Source organism: Mastomys coucha, unplaced genomic scaffold (genome assembly GCF_008632895.1).
Source record: "Mastomys coucha isolate ucsf_1 unplaced genomic scaffold, UCSF_Mcou_1 pScaffold18, whole genome shotgun sequence".
Lineage (NCBI taxonomy): Eukaryota > Metazoa > Chordata > Mammalia > Rodentia > Muridae > Mastomys > Mastomys coucha.
In genome coordinates, this window is record NW_022196900.1 from 88,293,271 (window position 1) to 88,306,223 (window position 12,953).

Here is a 12,953-nt window from a genome sequence, read left to right on the forward strand (position 1 = left end):
GACCGATTACACAGTTCACAGTAACAAGGCAGCGAGCAGATCCCCAAGGAAAAAAACACGGGGACAAGCAACTTTCCCCTAAGACGGCCTGGAGCCATCCAAGCAGCAGGGGTCTCTTCCTAACAAGGAAAAGACTAGGCCAAACCCATCTGTCTTTACCCTCATTAAAAAGAACAAAGGATTTCTTGGAACAATAACCTCCAAAAGGAGAAAAACAATCCTATCAGCTTCACTGAATAAATGTTTCACCGCTCTAAAGCCTCTCACTTAATTTATTAATTGAAATGAAAACAAAGAGGGATGAGGAGACCCAACGCATCTCTGGCAATTTTCACAATTAAGTGATATGCTCTTCTACTTGAGGTTACTTTTAGTTATTTTATGTTTTAATTGTTCCTACTCTTATGTGTTGATAAACAGGTCCAGATCACTAGCAGGTTAGAAATCAGCAAGAGGCAGCAGGTTCAAGTCACATTCTGTGGACCAGAACCCTGATTCCTGCCCCTAGAGTCAAGTCTACATCTCTTTTAGTCTTCCCTATGAGGTAAGAACCATCATAGGGATAACAATGGGGGTTTGAGTTTTGTTTTTTGTTTGTTTGTTTGTTTTTTGGTGAATACATAAAATGTGGTTATCAGGATCAAGTTAGATTATGGTTGCAAAACTGCTTTGTAAACTATAAATGTTTAGTACTATTGAAGTTTTAGTTTTTTAATAGTTCAGTGGTCCATCTACATACAGATCATAAAATAAAATTACAAAACCAATATGGAGCTAGGCATAGTGGCTTGCACCTGTGACTCCAGCACTTGGGAGACAGGAGCAAGAGGATAAGGTATTCGGCTAGCCTTAGGTTACATGAGAAGCCGTCTCAACCCCTACCTCCCTTACCCCCAAACTTTTCTTAAAGAGAGAAATAATTAAATTTTTTCCCTATATTCATTTTTCAACCTTAAGGGACATCAATTTGAATATACATATTCATACTGCATACTTAGGTAAGTGTGCTTCAACACTGTGGTACGAGGAGGATGTAAAAGGAAGTGTTTAGACCTTCATTCTTGAAGCTGTTGATTCTTGAAGTTTGGCTGATGCTTTTTATGTTACTTTTGGATTTTTGAAACAATTATGGCTTTTTTGGGGGGGGGGACAGTTATTTATTTTGTTTGTTTGTTTTAAGACAGGGTTTCTCTATGTAGCTGTGGCTGTCCTGGAACTCACTCTATAGACCAGGCTGGCCTTAAACTCATAGATCTGCCTGTCTCTGCCTCCTGAGTGCTGGGATTAAAGGAGTGTCATTGTAACCAGAAACAATTATGATTTTTAAGTCATATATAATGCAAATGATTTTCCAATCTAATGACACCAAGATTCCTGAACACTTTTGTATGCACTTCCTGCAAATAAAGTCATCTTCTACATAGTGTCAAAACCAGGAAATTAACGCTGACACATACTGCCATATAATTCTCAAACCCCATTCAGCAAGCTCAGCCCGTTGTTAGAGAACGATCCAGCTGTAGATTATGTGTCTGTAGTCTAATCTGGAATAGTCTGGACTCCTGGGCTCCAGGCAAATGCTTCATGGTGAACTACATCCCCAGCCCTGGGTCATGTGTCTTTACCAGGAGTACCATGGAAGTAGAGCTGTGCCTGCACTGGATCCTATCAGCAGTTATCACTTCAATCTGTCCTTCACAGATGGCGTCCACTGGATCACTGATGCCATAACTTCAATTTGTCCCTTTATAGATCATGTCCAGTGGATCGCTGATGTCTGCCAGGTTTCTCTAAAATTCTTTATTTCTTTGTAGGAATTCTTTTAAAAGCTTTTGAGTATTCATCCATCAAACTACTTAAGTCTGCATGTCAGTATGGGTTAGAAGACGCCTGGCTGGATTTGTTTTGATGCTCCTCACGAAAGGCAAGTACTGTGCCACTGACCTACATCCCCAACCCAGACTCTCATTTTACTCAATGCAATATATCATTACTTTTGCATACCTATTTTCTTGCTTAAATCGCCTGAGATTTGGTCAGTGGGAGCTTCTACAAGGACAATTTGTGTCCTTTGAAACATTTCTCATCTGTTTTTTGAGCATCTCTTCACAGCACAGTATAAAGTTAAAGAATGCCAGTATTTATGTATATACCTGTTTATGTCTGTGTCTGTAACTATCTATATACTGGGAACTATGAGTGTGCACTGAAGCCTCCAGTTTTAATGTAACGAAATTCTTACGTTCTTTTGCCCCTTTCCATTCATTACGTGTATAACCTTTTCTCACAAACTACCCTAAGTATTTTGATCAACTTGATCAACCTTTCCTTTCTTTCACCCAGTATAAGCAGCCTCTGAATGCTTCCCCTCTTGACACCCTTCGCATCCTCTTCTCCTACTTGGACTCTGAATGCACCACCCTGGGCTGCTAGGTCTGTATAGATGCCCTTACCTTATAAGGGTTTGACTCCCCATGTTAGACCACTGGGGATGCCTTCCCACTGATCATTGACTTAGCTGCCACCAATATTCTTCCCAGGGCTTACCACATATGGATTCCTGCCTGTTCTCCTTGGACTCCAATCCCCACTCCCCAGGGCCTAGCCCGTGTGGTGGTTGGAATGAAAATGGGCCCATAAGCTCATGAATGCTTAGTTACCCGTTAGTTGAACTGTTTGGGAAGGAATAGTAGGTGTGGCCTCATGGGGGTGGGCCTTCACTGAGAGTGGGCTTTGTGGTTTCAAAAGGCCATGCCATGCCGGGACAGTGGTGGCGCACGCCTTTAATCCCAGCACTTGAGAGGCAGAGGCAGGTGGATTTCTGAGTTCGAGGCCAGCCTGGTCTACAGAGTAAGTTCCAGGACAGCCAGTGCTACACAGAGAAACCCTGTCTCGAGAAAAAAAAAAAAAAGAGCCATGCCAGGTCCAATCTCACTCTCTCTGTCTGTTGCCTGCAAACCAAGATGTGAAAGTTCTCAGCTACTTCTCCAGCATCATGCCTGCCTGCTCCCCTTCGGAAACTGTAAGCCAGCCCCCAATTAAACACTTTCTTTTGTAAGAGTGGCCTTGTTCTTGGTCTCTTCATGCCTCTTCACAGCAGCAGAACAGTAACTGTGATATCCCCAGAGTCCTCCCTCTAACCCAAAAACAATGCCCATACCCTGCTGAGACCTGGATGTCCCAAGCCAGAGGCCTTGGTAGGTAGCATGGGTGGCTGACTTATTTAGATCCATCTACTGTCCCAGAAAGGTTTTTCCAATTAAAAGAATCATACATATTCACATATAAAATTAGGAAAATACCATACAAATATGGGGAAAATATCCCATAACCATAATCACCCACAGACATCTGTTTATGTGAGTACAACATATGTATTTTCTAAATTAAAATAATAAGTTAGGAGTAGAATTTAGCAGTTACTACCCTTGCAGGCTCAGTTCACAGCACCCACATGGTGGCTGACAACCATGTCTAACTCTGGTTTCAGAGAAGTAAATATCCTCTTCTGGCCTCCAAGGCACTGCACACACACGCTCCGCAGGCACACACGAGAGGAAAACACCCATATACATACAAAATAAAAGTTTTTTGTTTGTTTGTTTGTTTGTTTTTGATTTTTCAAGACAGGGTTTCTCTGTGTAGCCCTGGCTGTCCTGGAACTCACTCTGTAGACCAGGCTGACCTTGAAGTCAGAAATCTGCCTGTCTCTGCCTCCTAAGTGCTGGGAAAAATAAAAGTATTTTTAAACCATAAATTATCTTCCACCATAAAAATATAATGATTGCTCGGTGGTGGTGGTGGTGGTGGCGCACACCTTTAATCCCAGCACGTGGGAGGCAGAGGCAGACGGGTTTCTGAGTTTGAGGCCAGCCTGGTCTACAGACTGAGTTCCAGAACAGCCAGGGCTACACAGAGAAACCCTGTCTCGAAAAACCAAACCAAAAAAAAAAAAAAAAAAAAAAAAAAAAAAAAAAAAAAGATTAAAGTTTGTGCTAAGAATTTCAAGATCTCTGAAAGTCATTAATAACCCGCTAGGAAGAAGTTAGGTATTTCCAGACCATGAAGCATGCTTGGTCTAGAACATATTCAGGAGCAAACAACAGTTTACCACTTGGAAGTCCTGCAGCTTACAATGTACCCAGCTACAAAGCCCTGGCACCAGCCAACTCCTGCTTCTGACACAGAGATGGTGCAGCACACTTCTCCTATACTGACTTACGCAGCAAAAGCATCACTATGGAATGAGTGCCGGTGTTGTACGGCAGCTCCCTGACAATGCCTGCTGCCTTTCCTGACTCGGGACCATGATTTCAAATAATTAAGTAGAGACAACTGACAAGTCTGCAAGTCTCTTTGGTTCCCAAGCGGAGGGCAATTACTTTTAAAGCTTGATTTGCTAGCGTTAATTCAAAGAGTTAATTATAGTCTCAAAAGGGCCACTACACCAGTTTCCTCTTGTGAAAGCTGTTTTCTGTGTGTCTGAGTAGAATGGTATTGGCTGGTACATTTAAAGCTTATGCTTCAGCAGGAGTTTCTTTGACTGATTAAAGCACCATGTTATTGGGCATATTAACGCTTCCATTTGGGTTTTTAATATAAGATTACCAATTTGTCCAGAATGGAACAAGTAAATCCCATGATGGCTGACATCTATGTTCTCTTGTCATAAAGATCTGATTGTTCAGTTTCTATTCTTCATCTAACAGGACATCAACTAGACCACACCCATCATTCTTTTGAGATTGTTCTATTTAAGTTCTGGTAAGTACTGAGAGTGGTTCTCCAGACCCAAACTCACTTAACTTAAAAAACTCACTGGCTTAAAAAATAGTGATTAAAAATTACGTTGTTGTTGTTGTTGTGATGATTTTGATTTTTGGAGGACAGAGTCTCATGTAGCCTCAGCTGGCCTCAAACTTACTATTATAGCCCAGGTTACCCTTGATTCCTGAGCCTTCTGCCTCCAAGTCCCAAGAGTTTAGATAATGGATGTATGCAATCACATATGTCTAAGAGTTACTATCCTATAAGTATAATCACTTGCTAAGTGCTTTAGATGCATTTTCTGACTTAACTATAAAATTTATCTAATAAGCTTCATTTTTCAGATAAGAAAATGAACCCCAGGGGACTTAAGTAACTTACCAAGAGGCACAGAGCTAGAAAGAAATGGGATCTGAATTCAAAGTAAGACGGGCAACCTTATCTATGTGCCTGCCCATTGCATAATCAGTAAATTTATTGAAAAAAGAGTGGGTTCCCAAGCTCTTCCAGCCTTAGGAATGCTCTATCGCCTCAATTATTTGACAACTATGAAGCACTTTTCTTTATATGTTATACTGTTCTATAAATTTTAAAACTAAGCAAAGATTAAGTGTTCATTTACTAAATCTTAAAGAATAACAATAAATCCACTGGATTTTAAAAACAATAACACTTATGAAAAATAATACCAAGGGATAAAAATTTACATCTTTTTTGATGCTATATTGATACTTTACGATACTATATTGAAACAAAGCAGTTTTGTGTGTGTGTGTGTGTGTGTGTGTGTGTGTGTGTGGTGTATGTATGTCTGTGTGTGTGTGTGTGTCTGTGTGTGTGTGTGTTCATGCATGGGGTTGGGGGTCCATGCATATAGGAGAATGACGTGTGTATGTGTGTGAAGGCCAGGGGCCAACCTTGGATGTCCTTCCTCAGGCACCTCTCACCTTGTCTGTTGAGATGGGTCTTTTCATTGACCTCAGCAGTTATGCTCTCACCTTGTCTGTTGAGATGGGTCTCTTCATTGACCTCAGCAGTTATGCTGGGCCGGCTGGCCAGTGAGCCCCCAAGCCCATCTCTCTCCAACCTTCTGGTGCTGGGATTACTAGCACAGGCCACCATGTGAGCCTTTTTATGTGGGTTCTATGTGGGCTCTAGGAGCTTGAACTTGGGTCCTTATGCTTTCAAGGCAAGCACTCTACTGACTGAGCTATCTCCAGTCTAAGAGTAGTTTCTTAAAGAGCAATGAAATGTGAAATATGAAAACAAATCAATGAAATATTTGTGCTGTCAACTTACATGTTTGAGAATTCACTGGTCTGCCTAGTATTCTTAGTGGATCTTTTTACTCATGCATTATTTTACTTATTTATTTCAAGAACAAGGTTTCTCAGTGTAGCCCTGGCTATCCTGGAACTTGTTCTATAGACCAGGGTGGCCTCAGACTCAGAGATCTGCCTGTCTCTGCCTCCTGAGTGCTAGGATTAAAGGTGTGCACCACCACACCTGGCCTGCATTATTTTAAAACATTATGTATTTCCTATATTATTGGCTGAGTTAATTCATCCAAATGTTAACACATTTCAGCATACAACATTTATTTTTAAAACTACATTGGTTAAAACACTGCTAATCTCAGCTGGGCAGTGGTGGTGTGCTCATAATGCCTACACAGAAGGTGGAGGCAGGAGGGTCAAGAGTCATAGCCATGTATACTAGTAAAGAATATAAAAGGAAGTGAGGGAAGGGTGACAACTCAAGGGAGGGAGGAAGGGAGGGAGGGAGGGAGGGAGGGAGGGAGGAATGGAAGGAGGGAGGGAGGAAAGGAGGGAGATTAGTTTCTGTTTCGTTTTAATCCAGTTATTTACATAAATGTATCCCATAATACATATATGGGGGTCAGAGAACAACTTGTAGGAATTGGTTATCTCCTTCTACCATGTGGGTTCAGGTTTATCAAGTTTGGTAGCAAATGTCTTTGCTCACTGAACTATCTCACAGGTCCCTGAAAGAAAACTCTTAAATGAACTGACCTTTTTACTTTTTTTTTTTTTTAAATTTACAAGTGTGTCTGTGTGTTTGTTTGTTATGTATGTGTACACAGGTGCTCACAGGTGCGAGGGTATACAAGTGACCTCCTTTATGCTCCACACACTGATCCCATCAGAGCTGGGTAACTTAGTGTAAACCAATGCCAACATCAGACTAAATTTAGCTACAGTAAGTCACTCAAATTTAAAAAAGTGAGTATATGGAGGAAGAAATACAATTGGGGGGGTCACCTTAGTGACATTACAAGATTATATTATGTTACATACACATTTTCTTTTCAAAACTTACCCATCACCTCATTTATGACTTCCAAGGTAATAATCTCAATCAGACATTCAAGGAACAAAATAAGAAAGAATTTCAGTGCATTATCTTAAGTTCACAGGGCCAGAACAAGACAGAGGCAATCTGCCTCAAACAAAGGATAAGCCTTGCTCTTGACTGTGGTTGGGTCCCCTCCCAATGCTACTAATCATTTTCATAAAAAGCAGTAAAGTCAGTGAATTTGATGAAGACTTCACAAAATACTTTCTAGAGTACCAAGACCTCTGAATCCGCTGCGTACACAGAACCCAAGTTAGAATCTCCTATTCTCAAAATCTTAAGGCATCTAACATAGTATACATTTAAAACCTAAAATCAAAAAGTTAAGGCAATAATAGCAATAGCTACTACCATTTACTAAGCACCTACTGTGTACAAGGCCTTATGCTAAGTAGTTCCCACACGTATTATCTCATTTAGTTTTTACCTTACAATGCAATGACCATTACTCTGATGACTAACAAAACCAAATTTCAATAACCCTAGAAATAATAAAAATTTTCAATTAAACTGGAAACAAAAACAGAAAAAAAAAAATGTCCATTACCCTGATAAGAAACCTGAGGTTCAGAGGGCTTGAATGACTCTCCCAAAGTTAAACAATAAAGGGAAATGAACTCAGGGTGACTCTTCCTATGGCAAACAATGAATCAATAACAAGGATCAAAACTCATGGCCAAAATAAAGAAAGAGTATCTGGAGACATGTTCACCTGTATGATTTATGCAATTCCATGACCTTCTCTTCAAGTTCCTTGGTCTGATTTGGAGCCAGTTTAAAATCACTGACATAATCCACACCATGGAGTTCTGGGTCATAGTCTCCCAGCTCAGACTGGATGGTGTAAGACCCGAGTAGGGCTAAAGTTGCAAAGGAACAGGGCAGACGTCCAGCAACAATGTCCTGCCGAAGCTGAAGACATAAATAGTATCTACATCCAAAAAAGAGAAGATGCAGATGTCTTAGTAACAACAACAGATCAGAATGCAGACTCAGACGGAGGAAGAAGGTGGCTAAGGAAACAAGGTGCTTGGTCAGTAGAGGGCGCATTGCTACACTGTCTCTCCCTTTTGTTTGAAGAAGTTTCATAAGACAAAAATACTGTAACTATGTTAAGCAGAGTTGGAAAGCAGTTTAGAAAAAGGAAAAAGAAGGAAATATCTGAAGGAAGTAAAGAAACTAATATCTTATTGAGACATACTATTAAGTATTATGCACATACATGTATAAAATGAACGAAACAATCTCTCAGGGAGAGTCGGCATCTCAACTGAGAACAACTTTACAACAAAGTAACCTTAGAAGATGCTACAGATTTTTCACAGCACTTAATAATCAGATTTTAGGAGTTTATTTTACTCCCTCATTTAAATATTTTCCTATATTTTTATTTTGTATATGGGTTTTCTACCCGAATATGCCTCTGTACAATGTGCATACATTGTCCATGAAGGTCAGAGGAGGGTTTTGGATCTTCTGGTAATGGAGTTACAGACAGATGTGAGCTGTCATGTGGGTGCTGGGAACTGAATCTGGATCTTCTGGAAAAGGAGCCAGTGCTCTTAATCACTGAGCTATTGTTAAAAATCAAACAAAGATAATTTTCTTTAAAAATTCAATGGGTTATTTTTATGTAAGATTTGTGCTATAAATTAAATGGGCTCAAAAGACAGGCCAGTTCATGAGGATAATTTAAAAGGGAGATCATAATTATAATAATTATTTTGCTTTTTCCAACTCTAAGAGGAATACAGTAGGACAGTTTGGTCTTGCCCTCAGAGACTGGTTTAAGAGAAGCCCCACTCATCACGTGATATGACCACATGGTGTGGTATGACCATGTGGCATAACCACGTGGCATGACCACGTGGTATATAGCATGTAAGCAGAGCTGGCTTCTATCAAGTTCCAGCCTTTTAGGTTCACTTAGCATTTGCAAGCCTGCTTTTTTAAAAAAGATTTATTTATTTATTATATGTAAACACACTGTAGCTGTCTTCAGATACCCCAGAAGAGGGCATCAGATCTCATTACAGATGGTTGTGAGCCACCATGTAGTTGCTGGGATTTGAACTCAGGACCTCTGGAAGGACAGTCAGTGCTCTTAACCGCTGAGCCACCTCTCCAGCCCCCCAAGCCTGCTTTGAAGGGATCAGAAACTTTGTATTTTAGACTAACCATTTAACATTTTTCTTCTGTTCAGAGTAGGGAAATTCCCCAAAGCTTATAACAAGAATTACAGTTATTTATACAGCTACGGATCAAGTATTCACCTTGTTATGTCTTCTGTTAACTGTGCTGGGTCAGGTGGATAAAACTTGACATTAAATGTGAAATTCCAAGGAACACCTATAAAAATAAAGACAGGAATTTTGTTTTTATGTTTAAATTTTTTATTGAAAATACTCAGTTTTCTTATTTCTTTTTTCTTAAATCTTTCAACATTTTCATGTTTTGTGCTTAGAAACCACCCAGGAAAACTAGAAGACCTCTTTTTTTCTTTTCTTCTTCTTTTTTTTTAATCTTTTAATCTTAGCACACAGACTTGACTACTATGGATTATAGTGGACTGGAACCATAAAGGCAAAAGCAGATGAAGAAACAATCCTGCAGGTCGATTTGTTCACAGAACTTGTTTCAGAAATTTGATTTATATGTGCTCTGAGCCATCAGAGGTCAGTGGGTAATCTTTTACAATTTTGACAATATTTATATGTGATATATCAACATTGTCTGAAATAAACAAAAGCTCTTGTGCACATATGTACACATGATTAAGTAGATGTAAAAGAAACAAAAAATTAACATAAAAAATAAGTTCAGCAAAATAATATTATTTTCAGAATCTGGGTAAAAGCTACCTATGAATTTTTGTACTAGTCTCTTTTAAATTCCCATAAGTCTGAAATTATGTTAAAATTTTTTATTAATGACACTTCTTTCTCTTCCTCTCTTCCTCTCTTCCTCTCTCTCTCTCTCTCTCTCTCTCTCTCTCTCTCTCTCTCTCTTTCTCTCTCTCTCTGTGTGTGTGTGTGTGTGTGTGTGCATATGTGTGCTTGTGCATGTGCATGCTACATGTATATGCAGCTGCTGATGCAGGCCAAAAGAGGTTATTGGATCCCCTGAAGCTGAAATAACAGGTAGTTGTGAGCTGCTAGAAATGGCAGCTGGGAATCAAACTTAGGTCCTCTGTAAGAGCAGCAAATGTCCTCAACTGCTGAGCTATCTCTCCAGCCCCCTTAGTTAGTGATTTTTTTAATTAACTTTTTTAATTTTATGTGCATTGATGTTTTGCCTGCATGTCTGTATGAGAGAGTCAGATCTACTGGAACCTGAGTTACACACAGCTGTGAGCTGCATGTGGGTGCTGGGAAATTGAACTCAGGTCCTCTGGAAGAGCAGCCTTAACTCTTTTTTGTTTGTTTGTTTGTTTTTTGTTTTTTCAAGACAGGCTTTCTCTGTATAGCCCTGGCTGTTTTGGAACTCACTCTGTAGACCAGGCTGGCCTCAAACTCAGAAATCCGCCTGCCTCTGCCTCCCAAGTGCTGGGAGGCAGTGTGCCACCACTGCCTGGCCAACCTTAACTCTTAACTGCTGAGCCACCACTCCAGCCCTAGTTAATGATTTTTAGTAGGACTTTCTGGGCCTCAAGGGATCTGAATTCAAATCTCCAGAGCCCATGCTGAAAAGCTGGCCACAGTATCATGTGCCATGACCCAGCACTCCCACTCGCTGTGGCCCAGTGCTGTGGGAGAGGGAGACAGAGAAATCACTGCAGCTTGCTTACTCCTGCCCTAGTTACAACTTCAGTGACAAGACCCTGTCTCACTGGAATAAGATGGACAGTGACAGAGCAAGGCCCGACATTTTCCTCTGGCCTCTGCTGGCAAGCACCACTCCCAACACACAAGGTTGACTCTAAGGAAATTTCACCACACACATACAAGAGTAAGTTTTAAAATGGCTTTCATTCTCACAGGTGAGAATGTTTTAAGTGGTTGCAACCATTTAAAGGAGACACAGTGGCAATATCCTGCAAAGGTGAAAAGAAACAACTCATATTTTACTTCCAAACATTCTATTAAACCTTATTTCCAGGCATACATCCTAAATCAGGATTTTTTTAAGCTGTAGGTTACAATCTACTGTAAACTCTTTTGATGGAGGAAATATTTGCACTTGAAAATATGAAAGAGGGATAAAAGAAAACATCAGGATGTCACCACCTACATGTTAGTAATTGTTTGGGGAGGTTTTCTTTCTGATCAGAATAAGTTTCAAAAATGATGTTGAGTAAGAAAAGTCACATAATTTATATGACATTCAAAGGTCAAAATAAAGTCATATTTTTTTGTTTGTTTGTTTGTTTTTTTTCGAGACAGGGTTTCTCTGTGTAGCCCTGGCTGTCCTGGAACTCACTCTGTAGACCAGGCTGGCCTCGAACTCAGAAATCCGCCTGCCTCTGCCTCCCAAGTGCTGGGATTAAAGGTGAGTGCCACCACTGCCCGGCAAAGTCATATTTCTTAATAATAAAGATGTAGAAGTAATTAAAAACACTTCCAAAAATTCAATGGAATAATTATCACAAAGTTCAAGATATGATGACCTTTGGAGATGAAGTGGAGGAGGGCTCATGAGCTAAAGGTTTTTTAAAAATTAATTTGAGTAAATTATACATAATTTTCTGCATATAGAGAAGGTATAAGCATATTTTACCTATAGGTTATCCCTGGTTTAAATTTTTTTAACTTCTGAAATTGTGTTAAAATACATGCACACATATTCTCTCTCTCTCTCTCTCTCTCTCTCTCTCTCTCTCTCTCTCTCTCTCTCTGTGTGTGTGTGTGTGTGTGCGCGCACACACGTGTAACATGTGTGCAGCTGCTCAGAGGCCAGAATAGGTTACTGGATGCCCTGGTGTTGAAATTATAGGTAGCTATGAGCTACCTGACTGGCCACAGGACAAAGGTAACTAGCCTGACTCAGCAAGAGAGAGCCCTCTTCCAGAGTCTAGAAAATAAAGACCTTAAAAGAGTACTGGGAGCTGGCCTGAGAAAATAAGAGATAAACTCAGAAGAAGGTACATAAGGTTGACTCTAAGGAAATTTCAAAATAAAAGATAAAGCATCTACTGTATGTTGTAGGCAGGGATGGCTATATGCAAACGTTGAGGGATGGTTTTGTGCACTGTGCATTCTGATGCTGGATTTCTGTGCCCAGACATCTGGCTGCAGTCCAGCTGATGGCACAGTCAAGCACCTCCAGTGTCAATGTTATGTAAACATTGTTTTCCATCACTTCTGACTGGTTAGTAAAGAGCTGATGAGCTAATTACCTGAGCAGTATAGGGGACCCAAGGGGAGCCCAGTCTAGGGGTCCCAAGGGACCAGAGAAAAGGAGGTGGGAGAGGCAGAGACCAGGATTCGCCATGAGGTCAAGATGAGAAAACAGCCATGGGGACACACATGGAGCAGAGCGAGCCAGGGCAAGACCAGATGGTAAGTAACAGACAGGTGGCTGGGCAATAGCACAGCCAAGTTAGAGTAGCTCAGAACCTGCAGCTTAGTGCTGGAAGCTTGTTAAGAAAATTACCAGGTCTCTGCATCTTTTATGCTGAGCTGATGTAGAAACACCTTACAGTTACTTGGGAACAAAAGGGGCATGAGACACACATTCCCCCAAGAAATTACATTTACATGAAAAGTATAACAACAGGGGCTGGAAGGATGGCTCAGTGGTTAAGAGCACTGGCTGCTCTTCCAGAGGTCCTGAGTTTAATGCCCAGCAACCACATGGTGGCTCACAACCAT

At 40.5% G+C, this 12,953-nt stretch overlaps 1 protein-coding gene across 17 annotated transcripts in view; it reads right to left on the reverse strand.

The window, feature by feature from the left end:
- The window catches only part of Epb41 (erythrocyte membrane protein band 4.1), a 161,321-nt gene that overhangs the window by 60,711 nt on the left and 87,657 nt on the right, over window positions 1-12,953 (reverse strand). For all 17 annotated transcript variants that reach the window (XM_031378894.1, XM_031378882.1, XM_031378881.1 and 14 more), the window contains 2 exons: window positions 9,417-9,492; window positions 7,856-8,074 (listed from right to left, as the gene is read on the reverse strand). In XM_031378894.1, coding sequence (XP_031234754.1) covers window positions 7,856-8,074; window positions 9,417-9,492 — 295 coding nt within the window. The remainder of the gene's footprint in view (window positions 1-7,855; window positions 8,075-9,416; window positions 9,493-12,953) is intronic.